The sequence below is a fragment of the Oxyura jamaicensis genome, chromosome 1 (genome assembly GCF_011077185.1).
Source record: "Oxyura jamaicensis isolate SHBP4307 breed ruddy duck chromosome 1, BPBGC_Ojam_1.0, whole genome shotgun sequence".
Taxonomy (NCBI): Eukaryota; Metazoa; Chordata; class Aves; order Anseriformes; family Anatidae; genus Oxyura; species Oxyura jamaicensis.
In genome coordinates this window covers 67,096,344-67,117,662 of record NC_048893.1, presented here as the reverse complement: position 1 = coordinate 67,117,662, position 21,319 = coordinate 67,096,344, and the positions used below count along the sequence as shown (strand labels likewise).

At 36.9% G+C, this 21,319-nt stretch overlaps 1 protein-coding gene and 1 long non-coding RNA gene across 33 annotated transcripts in view; both read right to left on the bottom strand.

The window, feature by feature from the left end:
- Positions 1-21,319, bottom strand: part of PLEKHA5 (pleckstrin homology domain containing A5) — a 173,957-nt gene that overhangs the window by 109,127 nt on the left and 43,511 nt on the right. The window contains exons 4-5 of one of the 32 annotated variants that reach the window (XM_035347781.1): positions 19,018-19,088; positions 17,692-17,877 (exon numbers count right to left, since the gene is read on the bottom strand). The exons of 30 other annotated variants lie outside the window; for them this stretch is intronic. In XM_035347781.1, coding sequence (XP_035203672.1) covers positions 19,019-19,088 — 70 coding nt within the window. In that variant the 3' untranslated portion in view covers positions 17,692-17,877; position 19,018. Of the gene's footprint in view, positions 1-17,691; positions 17,878-19,017; positions 19,089-21,319 lie in introns of those variants that run through there. One more of the 32 variants, XM_035347789.1, reaches the window with a different exon arrangement.
- On the bottom strand, positions 1,868-15,365 carry LOC118178940. Its single transcript, XR_004756334.1, has 3 exons — positions 15,354-15,365; positions 13,642-13,644; positions 1,868-2,682 (listed from the first exon to the last, which is right to left on the bottom strand). It is a non-coding gene; the product is annotated as an uncharacterized LOC118178940 (long non-coding RNA).

Here is a 21,319-nt window from a genome sequence, read left to right as displayed (position 1 = left end):
GGTATGCAGGGAAGCAAGACGTTATTCTTAAGCTTCACTAATACCTTGAACTTAACAATGAGGTTTTCATATCCGTGCAAAAAAAAAAAAGTGGATGCATTTAGTATGAGCATCTGCAGCTTCAGCTATAGTGATCTGAAGTCTAAGGCTCACGCAGTGCACTCCTATGCTTTGAAAACCCTCTTGGCATGAAAACAAAATATTAAGGTAAATAACTTAAAATTCATCCTTACCCTTTGACTGTAAACTTGCACAAAATGAATGGAAATCTTTCTACTTCAGAAATTCCTTCCAGGCATCAACCTGGATATCAGGACGCACAATGGAGCTATGCCACCATTAAACCCAATTTACATGAACAAACTGAAACATCCTATTTCATATTCTAGAGATAATATTACGTGACTATAAAAAGAGATCAATCATAATCATGTAACACTAACTGCATTCATTTGATTTTTGTGAAATGTGTTTATTTGATTCGTGTCAGTATGGAACAATGCTAGGGCCGCATGATGAAATATAAGCTCGTATTTAAGAAAAACAGAGTGATTAGTGTACATAGTTCTTGTATCATGCAAAGGAACGATCCAGCAATTTGTGTAAATAGAGGGTTTGAAGGGCAAACATTGAGACTCTAGTCTGGGAGATAAGAGGACCAAGGAGTTTTTTTAGGAAACTGCAGACTTTTGCATGGGACGCTGCGCAAGCCTCTGATAACCAGCAAAGAGATCCACCAAATAAGGAGAAAGGGGGAGTTGAAGGACGACCGAAGGACAAAGCCTGGGAGGAAGACTACGAGCCTTCAGCACAAGAGACCCCCAGAAAGACCACCAGAGACTGCTACGCATGCGTCCAGAGAGGGTTTGGATTCCAGGAACTAATTGTAATAACCCCGCCTTTTCTAGGAATAGTGATGAATATGTATTAGTCTAGGAGCATAAAAATCAGACACCTGATGTAACAGGTGTGCGTCCTGGTAGAGCAGAGACTCCCGGTGCACCCAGCGCTGTTTGCTTGCCTCTATTCGCTTAATAAATCACAAAAATCCTATTTGGGACTTAATCATTTATCACAATTTTTATCACATAATACCTTGGTATTTCATTTTCTTATACCAATACGTAAGATAACCTAACTCTTGGTACAAGGTCTGTCCAGCATGCAAAATTCAAATGAATTCTACCATCTAGTGCCAGGCTAGGAAAAGCTTGCACCATGATAATAATTGCAGTATTTCCTTGCCAGCTAATGAACTCTTTAAAGAAAAAAGAAATGAGTATTAAATTATATTCCATATTTTTATCTAAACTCATCTTCCCGTATCACCTAACTTTCAATTATTTACTCCTTTACTGTTCTTGGAACTTTCTCAGAGATTCAGATTAGTAAAATACAGCACAAACAGAGATGTCAGGAGGCAAGAGTTGCCTCCTGAATGAGAAATATTTTCATCCAGGTAGGTTTTATTTCTTTTTCTAAAAATAAAAGAAAAAAACAACAAAAAATGCCATTGAAGGAAGATTAACTCTACAGATCTCTAATAGTCTGTATGTGCCACAGATGGATAATGGGGTGAAGGGGGGGGGGGGGGAGGGAGAGCAGAAGCTATTATATTCCACTACAATTGAAGCAAACATCTCTTCTTTCAGGTATATTCCCATTTGCTTCCCCAAATCCCATTATGCTGAGCACTAATTATGAAAATTTTATTTCAGTTAAACAGTTTCCAAGTTTAAAAGCTCTGCTCCAAAGTTCAATTTCTTTTTGGATACAACCTGCCATAAAAGAGTTTTTCATGAAAGAACTCTGCATTTCTTGGACATCTGCTCAACTTTGCAGATAAGTTTAAGGAAGCTTCAGAACATTTTTTTTTTTTTTTTAAATGTATCTGTATTCTATTCTCTTAATGATCCACCAAATTTAGCTACAATGACAAAATTTTAACATTTACAAATAGCATGCAAAAGCAAAACACTTGGTTCCACAATCAATGTAAAATGTTACGAAAGAAGCGTCTCACTGAATCTGAAACTATTTCTTTGCAATGACATACATTTGAATTTCAAGATTTGCACATTTGATAAAAAACTTTTACTGTAAATGAGTAGAAAATTGTCAATTTGATAAACATTTCTTGAAAGAAAAAAAGGACACAAATATGTAAGTAGGGAAATATATCCTGTATGTATGATTTACAAAAAACATTCTTCTGATTTGTACTCTAGCTTTCCCCTGACAAAGCTAGTATTATATTAAAATTGGAATTGGAAGCTGAAACATTTTTCTAAAGTTTCTGCATTGGTTTCCAAAACAAAGCCTTGTTATCACACAACACACTAACACTATACCAGACTTCTCTCTATGTTGCTATAAAGATTGAATTCAATGAGCCCTAGAAGAGTATTACAGGCAGAAGATTAATATCACTGATCTCAGCACACAATTAGAAGACACAAAAGAAAACATTTAACAGAAAACATTTAACGACATAAGTGTTGCTCCCCTCCTTTAATATATTTGTCAAGAAATCAGGTGGTGAATACTTAAAGCACCTTTGCTCTTTTCTAAAAGCTTCTTGGCAACAAGAAACACTTTTGGCACACAAACACTTTTGATCATCTGTTCTGACAGGAGAGGAGCTCATTTTAATAAGATTGCTGTTCTGCATTATGCTTAGGTCTCAATATCAAACTCACCACTATTTCAGAATGAAATATGATTCACTTTTAAGCTTATAACTAGGCTTTATATGGATTTTATTAGAGGTTTGACTTATGCAACTGATATTTTTAAAGGAACATGATAAATTCTTCAGTAAATTATATACAGCTGCATTTCGCAAGAGGTTAAATATGCTTCTGGCATCCTAAAAAGATTTCCACAATCATATCTTTTACACACGTCTGTTATACACGAGGTCTTTCCGCTCTCTTCTTGGTTTTGGCATGGTCACACAGGCAGCTTTCTTGAATCCCGTATCCTGGGGTGCATCAAGAACGGCATCGCTAGTAGGTCAAGGGAGGTGATTGTCCCGCTCTACTCTGCGCTGGTGCAGCCTCACCTCGAGTACTGTGTGCAGTTCTGGGCACCACAGTATAAAAAGGACATGAAACTGTTGGAGAGTGTCCAGAGGAGGGCTACGAAGATGGTGAAAGGCCTGGAGGGGAAGACGTACGAGGAACGGCTGAGGTCACTGGGCCTGTTCAGCCTGGAGAAGAGGAGGCTGAGGGGAGACCTCATCGCAGTCTACAACTTCCTCGTAAGGGGTTGTCAAGAGGCAGGAGACCTTTTCTCCATTAACACTAGTGACAGGACCCGCGGGAACGGGGTTAAGCTGAGGCAGGGGAAATTTAGGCTGGACGTCAGGAGGGGGTTCTTCACAGAGAGGGTGGTTGCACACTGGAACAGGCTCCCCAGGGAAGTGGTCACTGCACCGAGCCTGTCTGAATTTAAGAAGAGATTGGACTGTGAACTTAGGCACATGGTCTGAACTTTTGGGTAGACCTGTGCGGTGTCGAGAGTTGGACTTGATGATCCTTAAGGGTCCCTTCCAACTCAGGATATTCTATTCTATTCTATTCTATCCTAACAGGATAAAAAAAAAAAAAAGAATTTGATCTACTAAAAGCAATACCTCAAAAAGCCTTCTCAAATACTACATCATAGGAATCTGAAATTTCTTCCTTTTCTATACAGTTGAAAGCTATTTTCTCCAGAGATGTTCACCAATTTAAAATCACGTTTCCCATTAAGTTTTTCCAGCTTAATTATCAACTGACTGTTTTATTATGGGTCTGAAATATTTTTCAGACAAAACCGGGACTGCGTATCTCGGTCTGGAGAACCAAAGGAGAAAAAACATCATGCACAGAATACTACATAAACAAAATTCAAGTAGTCATTTTCTATTATTTAAGTAATATAATTTCCACTTCTGTTTCCATTCACTGTTTTGCCTGTGCTAGATATTTCCTAGTGTGCTGATACTCTAATATTTAAGTCTTCGCACACTAACAAGTGTATTTCTCTGGGTCCTTCTTTTGTGATTATTCTTTCAGCTCATTTGAAATATTGCCTCACTTCACAACTTTCCTTCCCATTCCATATATGCAGCTTGCTTTTATTTTCCCCTGCTGTTAACGAAGATTCAAATGTCCTCAATACTGAAAGCAAATTAAATAGCTGGCTACTATTACTCAAGGACTGTAACTTCAAACAACCAAGAACAAAAACACTTCAGAAAAAGGAATGCACATCTTCTCCCATTTTATTAAAGCACATATCATATGGCTACCAACATCAGAAGCTGATTAACACCTAAATCTGGACAAGGAGAGACAAACATTGTAGAAAGACTGCATTCATTTTCCTGTGTTGTTTGTTTTTCTTCTGTTACTATCTACGTTTTCACAACTTATAGGAGCTGCTAATTCCATGCATTCAGAGGCAGACATTCAGAAGTTTAGCACCTACAAACTTAAAATGAACAGATAATCTTCAACTAGTTTACAGTGTTTGCACCAGCTGCAAGAGGACTTTACAATACCCAACACTAAGCACCTTCTCCAAAGGTGCTTCTTCTCCTCATCTCTTCATTTGAAGGCTTTACTTGCAAGTTACAGGACATGGCATGAAGGGGCAAATAAAGTATACAGCATCCACAAAGACATTTACTAAATCACATGAGAAGAGACCTGTATTTTATTCTTCATTAAGTTATTGCAAGCCTCACTTAAGTCTATTTTTATAGTCTTTCACTTTTCATATGACCACAATTATTTTGAATAGTCAACTATGAGTTCATGCTCTACCATTTATGTTGTCATTTCATTTCCAAATATAGGTATACTAGATGTTATAGATAAAACAGTTTGTGCTCCTGCTCTTGTAGAACTACAATAGAAAAATAAGGTTTATATCTCTTGTTCGCAGCTTATAAAAGCACATTGGTCTTTAATATATCACCATAGATGATTCATCTGGAAAATTATACCAGCCTCTGCCAGAGCATATAAAATTGTCACTACTGCTCTGATTGTTAATGTAGTTTAATGTAGTTTTCTAAGTTTAAATATATTTATGTTACAGGGTTTCTGAGACTAAAACCAGGCCTGAACCAACCACCCTTCCCAAATACCAGCCACATTCCTGCCTACACTTTTGAGAAGCTCTAGCCACATAGACAGACAACCCACTTATCCTCAGCATAGAGAGAATCCCCCCAAACCCACCACTGTCTTCAAATTGCTTTTCTTTTAAAAATAGCCATTAGCTTTAGACATACATTCAAGGTGAGTGAAAGAACTATTGTTCTTGCCTGACAAAGGATCCCTACTTGGTAAGGCAAATTCTTGACGGTTTCTAAAACTCAATCTGCTTGTGCTATTCCTTTTCATTTTATGACTATTCCTAGAATTGCCATTGCAAATCTAGTAAGTGATTCCATACACAAATATGTTTACATTTGGATTCCATAAACTCTGTTTAAAATAATTTAAATAGTTATTCCTGATGTCCAAATGAGTTTTCTGCAAATTTCCTATCCTACAAAAATGGTACAATATATATATATATATATTTTAGGGCAACTTCACTACAGATCTGGCCTGCTGATGACACATCCTTCAGTTTTAGTTCAGAACAAAAGCAACAAAGTATTTTCCAGTTTTGGATGCAACACAACACAAGCAAAACAATCTGTCAAATACAAGTTTCTGTGCAGGAAACATTGAAACTCAGCAGCACTTTAGTGCTGCAAGACCTACAGTTATTTTCCAGTCCTTTTTTAATAACTGCAACATGGCACAATCCCTTTTATTAACTAATAAAGTCCAAGTTAAAACTGCTGAGATCCCATTTGGAAAGTATCTGAATTCTCTAACTTAATAGCTAGTGAAAGCTCTTTGCAAGGTTCTTAAACTTACTCAGAATGACAGTTATACCGGCATCCATTAAGCTTATTCTTTATACTAATGGAAGTAATTCTAAAAGTAAAAGCATCCTTTTGTAGATTTATAGCTTATTATTTAGAAAACAAATGAAAACATTTGCTGCATTTACAATTAACTATTTAAAAAAGCCATGTTACTCTGACAATTTGCTATGTTGTACAGAATACAGAGTTATTGACAGAAATTAAGTCAATGAGATAACTATAGTGAAAGACAGGAAGACAAACTTATGTATGACACAAAATGTAATGTATTGCAAAGAGAGTATTATTTATTTCGAAATGATTTAAAACCAAAAACATAACAGCATTCGTAAGTAGAGAAGTTTACTGAAAGAAAGAAAAATTCTGGAAGTGTTCAAATTGGAAAAAGAGTACTTGCAGGTTCAATGAAAATTTACAAATGGACAAATCAAAAAAAAATATATTGCAGGCTCTGGGGAACCATTTTCAAATGTGTGGAGGGTAGAAAGAGGAGAGACAGACCCTGTATCTCAAGCCTAACATAGCTCCTCAATCAAACTTCAGAATCAGGAAGCCTTCAACCAATAAATAAGTAAATACATATACAAAACCCAAGGGGACTGATGAAAGATAAGGTCACTGCAGAGAGCTCAGCTACCTGATTTTCTACATTTCTACAGTTGGAGAAGCCTTTAAGGAACACATCTACACCTAACTGATTAAACAATCAAGAATTGTCCAGTGAATGCAAGTACCTGTAGGAAAGGGTTAAGCAATCAGTCCATGTTTCCCTTCTGTAAAGGAAGGAGCTTATCTGTTGTCCAAGGTATCCAAATTGCCTCACTCCCAAAGAACTGGAAGGTGCCTGACTTTACATCTGGTTTTATGGAGCTACTAGTGTCAGCTAGAGAACCAGGTGCACCTAGTGGATGCACAGAGTAAAGTAGAAAATGGCATTTAATAACAATGATGTAAAATATTGCAAATAGAAAAATCTCCCATATTTTACATATTCATTAATGGGTTTTGAGATGACCATTCCATTAAGGAAATAAAACCTTAATCTTACTACAAATACCTTTTACAAAGAACTCACAGACAGTACTGTGTGCAGGTTAGTCATTGCACATATTAATATAAACAAAACAAAAAAAATACTATAGAAGTTTCAAAAAAAACGGCAACAAGGATGAATAGAGGGCATAGAAGTTTCCAAAAATAAACAAAGACAAATTAATAGAATGGCTATGGTGGTTTCAGCCTGATGAACAAGTAAATTCCACCAAATCACTCCCCCCTCTCCTTATAAAGGGAGATGGAGAAAATACAATGAAAGAGGGCTAAAGGCTTGAGGTAAGGACAGGGAGATCACTCACAGATTACCATCAGAGCCAAAACAAACTGAATGTAGGGAGATTAATATAATTTATTGCTTACCACTAGAAGACTAGAGCAGCGAGAAACTAAAAGCAAACTAAAAACACCTTCCCCATCATCCGCCTTCTACCTCCTCCCCCAAAGGGGCACAGGGGAATGGGGGCTGCAGTCAGTCTATAGCATTTTGTCTCCACTGCTCTTCTTCTCTTACCCTGCTCCACATGGAGTCCCTCCCATGGGATGCCATCCTTCGTGAACTGAGCCTACATGGGCTGCCCACAGGCAGCAGCTGGCCCTGGTCTGACACGGGGCAGCTACTGGGCTCTGCTCACAGAGGCCACCCTTGCAGCCCCCTGCTACCAACACCTTGTCATGTAAACCCAATACACTGTCATGACAAGAGGTATGAAAGTGATCCTGTTATGACTGAGTTTTATTGTAAAAAAATGCACTTTATCTCTTATACTAGAAGTAGGATGCTAGATGGTAGTGATTCAATACAAAAAAAGGTGGTAGTCCTCCATGCATGTAGCTGCACCTTTGAATTATGTTCAGCCTCCAAAAAAACTTGAGGAGAGCTGCTGTAGGCTTAGAATTGGTACAATGACCCATCACGTGCAGCTAAATACAGAAAGTATTACCTCTGCCCCTGGAGGTCACTGAAGCACATATTGCTATCAGCTGGGAATTCACATGTAGGTTCTAAAACCAAGCCAAAACAACAACAAAACACAGAACAAATCCTCATCTTCCACCATTTCAGTTTCTGGCAATTGATGAGAAAACCTTAAATACACTTTGTCAGAAACCTTGAAGACAGTATGTATCCAGCTACTAGAAATCATTTCTCATATTTGACTGCTTTCCTCAGCTACTGTAAAGCTCAAGAGAATTGGCATTAGTATCAATGTATTAAAAACAGAGTTTCTTCAACCTTACAAGTTTCTTCAAACAGTTTTACTATTCCCCTGGTTTCTCCAAAATCCTTTTCAATAGAATATGGAATGATCCACCAACTTGTGGAATGGGGTTGACTTTCACTTCCAATTCCACTAGCTTGTCAAATAAATATATCTTTGTCCAGCAGGCCAGAACTTACAGACCACCCCCTATTTTCCTGAAAATTTAAACAAGGGTAGCAGTTTTGGTTGTGGAAGGGAGAGGTGAGTAATTCTCAAACCACAGACGTTGTAAGATTGAAAGATTATTGATCCAGTAAGAAAGGTAATTCTGAATGATCAACAGTTAATTTATAGTTGAACTTTACTAACACTAATGTGTTAGTAAAGATGTGTTTTCAATCATATAGTTGATATAAGAATCCTTGTTAGGGGGTTCCCACTGATATATGCATAATACAAAAGTTACTGTATACTAGTATACTTGGACAACAGATTCACAAGCTAGCATAACTGTTTAATTCTATTCTCAGCTGAATCGCCAGATCCAGCATAGTACCAGATTAGCTGCTAATACCACAGGCTTTTATTCAGTACAAGCTGAAACCAATTCAGCCAAGCCATCCTTAACAAGAACTCCCACTGTCAGACACCAGCCACTTCAACCTGCTGAAAGCAAATCTCAAAGAGACAGTTAAAATAAAACCAGCACAAATCAAAATCTTCATATTATGAATTTCCCTTTTGTTGAAGTCAATTTAACTGATCTAATGAGCTTCATATTCTTCAATATGAAAAAGTCTATATGATTCAATAAATACTAGAGGGAGCAACACATTAAATGCTTTTTTTAATTGACTTTTGTTTTCAGGCCAACCGCCCAGGGGTAAAGTTTTATTATTACTCCAGTATTTCACATTCTTCAAAAAAAGTATACAGTTTGCCCTTGGCATACCATTCAAACCAGGAAATAAGCTAAAAAAAAAAAAAAATCCACATTAAATTGGATTTACTTGACTAGTAAATATCTCTTTAATTTTGAAACCTACAGTCAGGTTTTTGTTAAGATAGTAAACTCCAAGGATACTTTGCAAGATACTGATATCTTTTTAAGATACCCATCTTTAAAAAGAAGATGTATACTCACACTGGCAGTGGAATAACACATATGTACAGTATCTTTAAGAACAAGAAAGTAAAGACTGGAGATCTGACTTCCTGTAAATATGTAAAAGACTTATTCTCATCCAAAGCCATTAATCACAGGAAATTAAGTTTCTCATGAAAAATAAGCATGTGATATATTACATGCTGAAACTAAAATCCACAACCTAATTAGTCCAGGAAGGAAAGAAGACAAAATTGTGAGAAAGACAGCCAACACCTGTGACTTCAACACAAGTAAGAGGAATTTCACAGAATCCTATCAAGACACAGAATGGTTGAGATTGGCAGGGGCCTCTGGAGGCCATCTGGTCCAAACCCTTGCTCAAGCAGGACCATGTCTTGGTAGCTTTTGAAGATCTCCTGTGCCAGTGCTCTGTCAACCATACAGCACAGAAGTGCTGTCTGATGTTTAGACCAAACCTCCTGTACTCCAGTTTGTGCCCATTGCCTCTTATCATGGCATGGGGAACCACTGAAAAGAGCCTCACTCTGTCTTCTTTATCCCCTCCCTTCAGGTATTTATGTAGATTGATAAGATTCCCCTGGCCATCCTCTCCTCCAGGCTGAGCAGCCTCTCTCAGCCTCTCCACACTGTGAGGATTGCTTAGTCCCCTTGATGATCTTGGCAGCCCTCTGTTGGGCTCTCTCCAGTATGTCTACGTCTCTGGTACTGGGAGATGCAAAACTGGACACAATACTCCAGGTACAGCCTCACCAACACTGAGTGGAAGGATCGCCTCTCTTGACCTGCTGGTAATAACGTTGCCTAATGCAGTCCAAAATACCATTAGTTTTCTTAGCAGCTAGGTCAGGTTGCTGACTCATGTTCAACTGGTGTCCACGAAGACCCCTAGCTCCTTTTCTGCCAAGCTTCTTTCCAGCTGGTGTGCCCCAAGCATGTTCTGGTGAGTGGGCTTGTTCCTCCCCACGTGTAGGACTTGCACCTCTTGTTGAGCTTCATGAGATTTTTGTCAACCAAATTCTTCAGGCTGTCAAGATGACTTAGAGGGCTGCACAGCCCTCTGGAGAGTCAACCACTCTCCCCAGTTTTGTGACATCTGTGAAATTGCATATTCACTCTACCATATGAGTGGGCTATTGTTAGAGCAATTATCAAACAATATTAGTTATGGATTAATATTCTTAATTAGTAAATCCTTAGCTGCTGCCACTGTACCACTCAGATAATTAATTTTATTACAAAAATTCAATACCAGGCTTTCAGTAACACACAAACACCAGTCACACTAAGTAGGTTGCAAGTATGTCACTAGTGAATAAACAAGTTTGGGGTACATTCCTTGTTTAGTTTGGAGAAGAGAAGGCTTTGGGGAGACCTCATTGTAGCCTTGAAGTACTTGCAGTACTTGAAGGGAGTGTATAAACAGGAAGGGGAATGCCTGTTTACAGGTGTTGGTAGTGATAGGACAATGGGGAATGGTTTTAAACTTAGACAGGGGAGATTTAGGTTAGATAATAGGAGGAATTTTTTTACTCAGAGGGTGGTGAGGCACTGGAACAGGTTGCCCAGAGAGGTTGTGGATGCTCCATCCCTCGAGGCATTCAAGGCCAGGCTGGATGCAGCTCTGGGCAGCCTGCTCTAGTGGCTGGCAACCCTGTCCAGGGCAGGGGGGTTGAAACTAGATGATCTTTAAGGCCATTTTCAACCCAGGCCATTGTACCAATCTATGATACGCTTCCTCAGAAAAGGGTGCATTACAGGTGTTTGCTTCTGGCAATATTAGAACTGGAAGTTTGATAAAGGAAAAAAACAATAACAGTACTTCTTAAAAAGTTTCTATTTAAGTACTAGACACTAAAACCTTAACCTTTGCTAGCAATCCTGCCACACCACCAGCAAAGGCTAGGGTTTTTATAAACACAATGCAACATGTGTTCAGACTTACAGGTTGTTTCTATCTATATTAGCCTAGGGTTCTTACCAGACTGAAACATCAAAACACTACATGAGTAGATTTTAAAAAGTGAATTCTACCATGAGTGTTTTTTTTCGTTTTTTTTTTTTTGTTTGTTTGTTTGTTTGTTTGTTTTTAATATAAGTCAAATATAGATACCACTTCTTGTAAGTTATTACTAAAGACTTGCCATTAACAAAACACAGGAGTTGCAGGTTTAGTTTTTTTTTAATGGTTTGCTATACTTCTTAATACTCAGAAAATCTTCACCCACCTGCCCTCACATTTTAGAATTAGTATTTCCTTTAGGTTTTATAATAGGAAGTAAAAACCTCCCTAAGCAATAGTATAGTGCTCCACTGCCAATCAATGTAATTAAGAACCATCCAGAAAGAACACAGAAACAGACATGTTATCCAAAAATGTATTACAAATACAAATATCTGAGTTACATGCATACAGACATTTTAGTGACATTATTGTACCTTTACTCAAAATTACCACCAGTTCACATTTCAAATACTAAAGAACATCAAGTCAACCTTTTCATATATATGTAAAATATGTATGAGTATTTTGATTCTTTACCACTACTTCATGGCATACTATTATACTTTTTTTTAAAAAAAAATCTGTTTTAATAAATGGTTCCAGACATCTGGGTGACTTGTTTAAGTTGACAGTCATTTGAATTTTCTGTTGCGTCTGAAGATAGAAGTAATCTTTGATAATTATTCAATTTATTCCTTCTGGATAAGAACACTGAAACACAGATATTTATTTTAAAGACAAGATTTAACATTTCTGCTCTTTTATACCCTGGGTAAGAGATACTCTAAAGTGTCAGCATTTACATTTGTCTGTAATATGCAGTTACCCCAAGGCTCTCCATTGCGTTAACACAGAAGTAGTAGTAGTAACCCTCAAATATTCTAGACAAGTTTTAAAGTTTAGGAGCAACATTAGAAAGCTGAACTACACTGCAACCAACTATTCCAGCCAACTTTCCACTTCCAAATAATCTACATATGATTTGTGCTTCTTGTATGAACGCACAAGACATTTGGCTACAGGTCTTATTAACAGTCTCGTCTCTTCCACTCCTCTTCTTTTTGAAAACTTCAAGAAATTATACTGTGAACTTCCTTTCCCAGAATCCTTACCAGTATCCCAGAATAATCCATATTTAATTAAATCATATTAGCCTAACTTAGAGTTGGAAAAACAGAAATTTACAAGTTTATTCATGATGGTAAGTGTGATGCAATAACTAGTTGTAGGGAGTACATCTGCAAACAATTATACATATGCTAGTCTTTCTTTGGCGCTTCAGTACTTGGCACCATTTTTGCAAACTAAAGTCACTTCACCTGGAAAAACCTATTCCTGTGCCAAGGAGTCAAGTATCTTCTCTATTAATATTTTAATGTGGAACACACACAACTTATTCACTTGAAGTACTTGAAAGATGTTGACCTGCAGTGTAATTAATATACAAATGCAATACAAAAATGCAGGCAGAAAAACTAAATCCCATCTAAACATTCAGCTTGTACCAAAATGAAAAAAAAAAAAAAGAAAAAAACTTGAAAAAGAAACCCTTGTAATAGAAAAAGATCTGCATTTATTAAGGTGAGCCTTATATGTGATTTTGTTCTTGGTTTGAATAGCAAAACCAGCAAGATTGTCACAGAATGTAACCACACATATCTCAAGTAGTAGAATGGACACAGTAAATTTATTCAAAAAAAAAAAAAACACTCATGTTTGTCTATAACTTCACCTAAGACTTCAAAGATACTGAAAAAGGACCTACCTAAGTTTTTATACAAAGAACAGAATTTACCTTCAGAGCATGGAAAAAAAAAAAGAATAAATTTATTTCTTCTGGACTATACACTCAAGGCTGGAACAGAGAGGAAGGCAAAGCAGAAAGCGGGATAGGACAAGAATGGATTAAACCAGGTCACAAGTTTGTATGTTTAACAGTAACTTTACATACACAATTGTTATAATTACAAAAGTCTTTCCTCTTCTGAACTAATGATTTGAATTCTTCACATTAAAGAATTCACCAGCTAACTTTGCCTTAAAGACACAGAAAGATTTGCTCTGTTTCAGTAAATTATTGGCCCAAAAAACATACTACGTGTTAGATAGATTCATTAGCTAAGTGACACATGATTTAACATCTGTGGCCCAGGTATTACAAATTTCTTCCAGAAAGGCTAATGCTTTTACCAGCCAGAGAATTGTAAGTTATTCAGGAGATTTTAGTGAGAAGCTGCAAAACTTAAGCTACCTTTCTTACTGCCTACCCTGTCCTGCCCCTTGTTTGGTATTACTTCAGTCCCAGTTTACACACCCACTGGACTTAATTTTTTAAGTAATTAAAATAAGGATATGAAAAATTGTTATGTGGTAAGACTGCAGTACACATTTCCACATACTTATAAAGGTTGCAAGCACACAACACCCCTGCATGTATTAATGAAATTGTACATGCAATAGAGAATAGCATGCAATGTTAATATAAAGCCACTGAGATCAACTTTCCAGATAGAGAATTAAATAGTGTTAAAAAAAACAAACCCCAACAACCCAGTCACTAAGCATTTAGTCATTCCTAATTTCTGAGTTCCTCAAAACCCAACATATGGATACACTGCTATAAATAGCCAAACAGTGCTGTAACAAATAAAAGCAGCTTTCTAAAAAGCTCAACAAACCAGGGGGATGCATGTGTCAGGAAATAAAACACTTTTGCCAAGAAGGTACTTATTTAATTCAACTATTTAGCAGTAGTGTCTAATCATGCACATCACATTTATTAAAAAGTAATCAATACCCATTTTATTTAATTCAGCTAAATTGCTTTTGAAAATTAATTAAAAGCTAGGAAGGTTTTCCATATGTCATTTAGGAGTTATGTAAGAAATATTGCTGCTGCCACTGCCAATTTGAAACAAGTTCCATCATTAGTCATTAATCATAAAATAGATTCCGGGTTTCTTCTTCACAAATTCTGCTTTACAACAGGAATGGATTATGTTACTTGGATTTGAACCAATATATTATGATTTGTCCAGACTAACATGAGTTTTAATCAGTTTGCATATTACTGTGTGCTTCCTGCTGGTCTTACTATCTTGCCTTCTTAAAGAGAAAGTTGAAGAATTACCTCTGAATGCTTTACTCTGTGTCTAGGGAATGATGTCTAGAGCCATAATAAGCTAACCCAGTCTTCCAGGTGATAGTTCAAATCAGACAATACACCACTCTTCTTCTTCCCTCTGGCATATTCTGTTTATTTTCTTTGGCAATTCTTAGGTGTGCAGTAATGGGATATACTCTACACAGGCCACTCTTTTGAGACCAATTGCAAAGACATTACAAAGGATTGACAAGCATTGTGCACTTTGGTATCACCAAAATTCAACACAGAATGATTTATCCAGAAATAATATTAGAGAGGTAATGTAACATAGATGATTTGCTGGTAATAACCAATCATGAAACTGAATGACAGGTCATCGATATAACAAGTTCACAAGACCTAAAGTAACAAGTCACTGGAAATTACAATGGTAATTTTAAGTAGCCAACTGAATGTTTGATTTCCCACACATGCTCTGGTAGTATTAAAGTACTTTCAACATGATTGGCAGAAGACATTCAGTGCTTTTATTAACTGGAAGAACATAATGAAAAATACAGTTAAAACATTTGTTCATTATGTTCCTTGGAGTAACAAAAAAAAAAATAATCAGCATTTCTGTACTGCAATGAGCTATTTTTATTCCCTCCCCCACATTCAATCATGTCAAGGATATGCAAAGCAACAGTCGATCATTTTTGCCCTTTCCCCTATATACACCAACTGGTTTAGAGCATATGGTTTAAAGCATAGCTATCCAGTGAAGCCAAGCACATTTGCGTTTAAAGGAAGGACAAAAAAGCTAGATACAGCAATCCTCTTCACCTGACATACCTATTATTCATTCATCATCATTTGTGTCCCATGAAATTTTACTCCACATTCTACTCCCACATTCCTTTTTTATCCTCATAGTTTACTTTTAGGCTCAAAGTAAAAATATTAATCTGGACACTGACTGTTTTCATAACAAGTTTACAAGGGAGAAAAAGATACTGAGAGACTGAAATAAAGAATGAAAATCTGGAGTCTGGATAATCTGGAGTCTCGATAACCTCTCCTACTGAAGTAAGAGAGTCCTAATGGCAGACTTCTAACTAGAAGAAAAATCTTAGGGTTTATGTTCAGATACAGAGCCTCACCCGAGTTTAACTAGCCTTAAATATATAGTATCTGTATTTAAAGTATATGTAGACTGCATACAGCATTTAGCATTTGCAACAGACTAGCATTCCCTCCTACGCAGGCGCTGAGCTAATCAGGCATCTCTGAGAGCTACCATAAAAACTAGAATATGAAAAAGGAAAAGCACGCATCAATTGAGAGGCTTACAGCAAGCCACGCTAATGCTTCAGAAAAGAGAACAGCACATCTCAGAATTTGTATCGCCACCTTGGCCATGCTCACTCCAAGTTCTACAGAAGATGACAATTTTTTTCCCCCTCTCCTCCCTTGTTTTAACATGCTACTTCTATGTGAGCACGTATTAACTAATCGCCTGCTCCTCCAGCAAAGCACTGGAACAGGAAAACACTCAGTATATGCTGCCATCTATCAGAAAGTCAAGAATTTTCCATTTCAACCAAGGTAAGCAAGTGGGGAGGTGCGGCAGAAGGCAGAGAGGCTGCTGTACAAACAGCAGCCTGTTTTCTGGCTATAACTGCAAAAACACAAAAGCTACTATATAAAACCCCCCACACACAAAAAAAGAGCTTTCAAAAGTGAAACTTATGTCCATGTACAGACAACAAAAACGTGAAGCTGTGATTTGGCACTCCAAGAAAATTGTCTCTGGCATGTGCCACAAAAACTTTGTCCAAGCTATCAGATGAGAATCTTCCAGAATGCGAAGAAGTAATAAAGCAAGATGAGAAATCTGTACTTAAACCACAGCAGAAGAGATAGTTTTCCATACAGGAGAAACTAAGTTCCCCCCAAAATTGCCAAAGTCTTTCTTTGTAGTCAAAAATGTTTTATAAACTGTCTCAAAACAACATCACTAGAAGGGATTTATTTTGCTGAGCTCACACGAGTGAACTGCAATAAAACCACCAGGTCATATTAGCATTTATTCAATAATTCAAAGGAAATAAGAAAAAAATTAGTATGACATGATGGCATACCTCTCAAAATGAGATTTGTATCAGAGGAATGACACCTGACAAATTGTGATCCTACACTTTAAAATGTGCTCTACTGTTCCTTTTTGTTGTTCTAAGAGCAGGGCAGTAAGTTTAACTTTTGTATAGGATAAATTATCAGTTGTAATAATGATGAACAGAATTAAGAGATATATGAATATATATGATACATTGCAAAAGAGTCAGCATCACCTCTGTAAATGAATGCCTCACCTTGCAAGTCTACTGCAATCAAATCATATTAATCAGATCCATATGCTTACCTCAAAAAACATGACTTTTTTTTTTTTTAAGTCCTTTATTTAGACCTTTGAAAGGAGCCCAGTTGTCATGAGATTAAACAGCATCCTCTGTATGTATTACTAACAGGTAGGAAGGTGCAAAATAGAAGAATGGATTATATATTCATACCAACTTATTCATAAGCTATCTGAAAAAAGCAAGTGAATAGCACAGGAATAATTTGCAATTGATACAAAATTATTCAGGACCTGCAAAATTAGATTGAAGAAAGTTGCTGGGAAAACCCATAATAGTCTGTGCCTGAGATACAAGATAACAACTGAAACCAAGTGCAGTAACTGTGAAGTGATTCTTGCAGGAAAAAGCAGCACAAAGATCAGGTTTAAATCAGATGCTACCTCTCAGGATGAAGCTAGAGATCCACCCAGTAGTTTCAAGGAGTCAGCTCAGTGGCAGTCAAATAGACAAACATCTCAAAAAACTGCAAATATTCAACAATCTGAACTCTGAGGCAGTGCAAGCCAGTCTTCCTCCCCCAGCTCAAAATGTGTGCTCAAAAGCAAAGGACTGTCTGCAAAGGACAACCAGAAATACGGAGCCATCTAAAGGAGCAGAGGCAAAACTGAGCAGGACTTGAGCTTCAAGAACGGGGCAGAGGCCACAAAGTGAAAACTGGTGCAGATAAATCACAAAGCTGCACTCTCAAAGTGATACTGAAAGTTATTTCTACATGAGAAGCAGACATTTCTCAAACTGTAAGTAGTAGTGTTAACAACAACTTTACTAAGATGCAAATTTTATTCAACAAAAGAAATAAAGCTTTAAATAATCTGAGCTTTCTTACAAGTTATTCTGTACAGAAAAAAATACATTCATATAAGCAGAATAAAGTGCTAACAAATACCGTGATGTACTCTGGTGTGGTTTTTAGCTCAGAACTCCAAAAACCGAAGGGCAAAGGGTCTGGAGGCCCAGAACACTGCACTCTTCATAGTTACCTTATTTTTATTATGCTTCTCCATAAAGGTCTTTGCATTCATTACACAGATGTCTTTGCTCTGCAAAGGACAGCCATTTTGAAGTTATAATCTAGATGACCACTGATTAAAAAATAATTAAAAAAATCTCCGTTTATTGTTCAATTAAGATTGAGCTATAAACTACCACCACTTGGACTAGACATCCCCAGGGCAGTCTTAATGTTATTTCCACCATAGGAATGTGGATATCACTGTAATAAAATAGAACATTTAAGATCACAATAAAAATCTTATCCTTGAATATGCATTTAGGGAACACACTAGCATTGTTTTGAAACTAGCATATAATTCTTCATGAGAGCAAGCTGATGTTTATGAGTCCTTTTTCCCCTCAACCTATTAAAAAAAGTTAAATCAACATTCATGTCATAGCACAGAACCTACTCTCTCAATTCACTAGTTCATTAACAAACAAAAAAAAGAAACCTCTTACTCCCAACAAGAACATTTCTGCACCCTAGAGCGTACTTTAATTACTAATGGCACTTTAAACTTCAACCCAAACTTCCAATAAAAGCCAAGTTGTGGAGCATCCTATGGCATATGCTTCAAAACTGCATGGTCTTGCATCCTACCTTATGCTACAGCAAGGTTAATATTGTAAATTAGGTGAATTAATTGAGCTTTCCAAAATGAAGCATCCCAACCACAGTCACAGAAAGCAACATTTTGGTAGGGAAGAGAATTAAAAGACCATTTGTTTCACAGACAGTCAACTCAGGCATTGCTACACATGTATACACAAGAAAAATATCTTTAACTCCCTAAAGACAAAAATTAATTTCTGTGCAGAAAGAGCATTTACATATAAAACCTATGTAGCCAGACAAACAAAGGAAAATCAGAAATTCAGCTCCCCAAAGAACATGAAAACACTTGCTTCAGCATGCAATGCTAAGTTGATTCTTAAGTATGCCAGACAGTAAGTTACAGTACACTACTTCCAGTCTTTAATAATGCACTGAATAGACGCTGCGTAAGCCAGCTGCTTTGATGCACTGATATCATTCATTATAAATGTATGCAGGAGATCAACTCTATGACAGTTTCTACTTCGAAGACCTCTCTCGTCCAAAAATATAAATAGCATTTTGAGTTGTACATGACACGTGATACAGGAAGACAAAGGATCTTTGTCAAGGACCAGTACCTTCTTAGCTTTCACAGAAGAACAGAACAAAAACCTCTCCACTTCAAATAGCTTATATTCAGATACAGAGAGACAGACAAACAAAAAAAATGCAGACAATATGCAACAGCAAGACCATAACAGTCAGCATGCAAACATTTTCACTGATGAAAACAACAAAAAACACCTGGAAGTGATATGTATTTATAGAGTCATACAAAATGCAAAGAGCAACATAAAAATAATAAAAACATAAAAAAACAGCTCACAGGCAATGGTCTAGAAAGTTTAGCATGTCTAAAGTGACATGTTAATTTGACAGTGGGAGCAACAACCTTCACGTGCAGTGTATTCTTAGCCAATAAATCCAGGCTGTACATAGATATTTTAATGATTTCATCACATAAAAAAAAGGCAAACAGAAAGAACACACAACAAAACCAATTATTTGCAGGTACAGTAATATCATGAATGCATGCAAACACAAGTCAACGCTGCAGCCTGCCCTATCAAGGCTTACTGAACTATCAGGGACATTCTTCCTTTCAGACCATTTTCCCCCAGATCCAATTTAAGGCCATTATTTCTCATTTAACTGCTAGAGACACAGAAAACCAATTATTCCATTCACTTTGCTATAACCATTGATGTATTTCTAGAGTTAACTTTCCCTTTCAGCTATCTCTTCTGTATGCTACATAATCTCTCTTCATAGGCTGTTTCCTTACCCACCTCTCCATTTGGCTTGCAGTATTTTTTGATATCTCAAATGCTTTCACTCACTGGATGCAATTTCACATGTGCAGTTAATTATTCTTAAATACAGTCCACACATGAACTTAGTCATTTCACTAATTCTTACAACACATTTTAGGTGACTTACGAAAAAACAGGAATTTGCATGTTCTGAAATCCACTACTGCCCTTCAACAAGGGTCAAGTTAAACTCTGAACAAGTTATGAAGGCTCCTGCTCTAACAAAGTAGACTGGGGACAACTGTCTTTCACAATCCAAAATTTGCAGCAGTGATGAAATCAGAGACATCTCGTTCTCAATAGGAAAACTTCATGTATCTAGTACTGATTATTTTCCATCTTTCCCCAGTTATAAATATACTTAGAAAGTAAGTCTTAAATAATTTTATAACAGAAAAGATATAAACAATCACATCCTCCAGGTATTAAACAACGGATACCTAATCACAGATACACTTATAAACACAGGTATCTAATAAATGATCAAAAGAGAAGCTGACTAGCCCTCACGATTAGCTACGTACCCACTACATACTAGAGCCAACAATCTTACAGTGGAAACTTCCACCACACATTACAAAATGCAAAAGAATTCTCCTCTATTTTTAGAGCACCTCCAACAAAAGGTTCTGCAGTTGAGGATGGATCTATGCACTGCTCTCACAATAAGACAAATCAATTGTACAGCAACCGCTGAGACTCAGGTTCAAGTCCTATCCAGCATGATCAATCTGTGGCAAGAAAAGAATACCAATGAGATTGTCCTCCAGCAAGGACGTAAGAATTAGCAAATTATTATTATAAGCCACTACATTGTTGACAAGGAAATCACGATGCTTTTGAAAGTCAATTACAGATAGGCTTGAAAGGGATCTTATGTGGAAAGCTTACTGGACGGTATACAGCAGGATAACCTCCTATTGGTCTTAGGACAACACTCACGCCTTCTTTTAAATGGAGAAAATGCATCACTAGAATATATACACACCATCAATAAATCTCCCTTTTGTGGAGGAATGTTTATGTTATTTTACAAGCACACAAAACTGCTTTAGAGTTTTTCTAAAGCAACAGTAATTGTATGAACATTCAAAATACTTTCTTGATCTGCACCACTTGTGGAAATGTTCTAATTTTTTCTTGAAAAAGGCATTTTTTTTTTTGAGGTTCCTTCCTTGCTGCTTCCTGGGGGTGAAAAAAACAGAAGCAACAGGAGGACTGCAAAACCCACACAAACCCTTGTGATGCTAGTGGACATTGTGGTTTGGGAGCGGTGCAAACACTAACAAATACCCTCAACTTTTAGACAGAAGTATCAGACAGGTATCAGAAAACACCACTGGATCGAATACCTAACTATACATCTCTTTACTCATCGTCTATGTATTTATTTTTTAATAAGAACTTGTTTTGATTAGCAACTCCAATGAGTACTAAATTAAGCTTTTTCAAGATTTACACTTTAAATACATTAGTTGTCTAACGGAGTAATGGGATACCAATCCAACCTGTTAATTTTATCAATACATCAGTACTGCACCAAAAAAAAAAAAAAGGACTGCCATTTCCTTAAATGA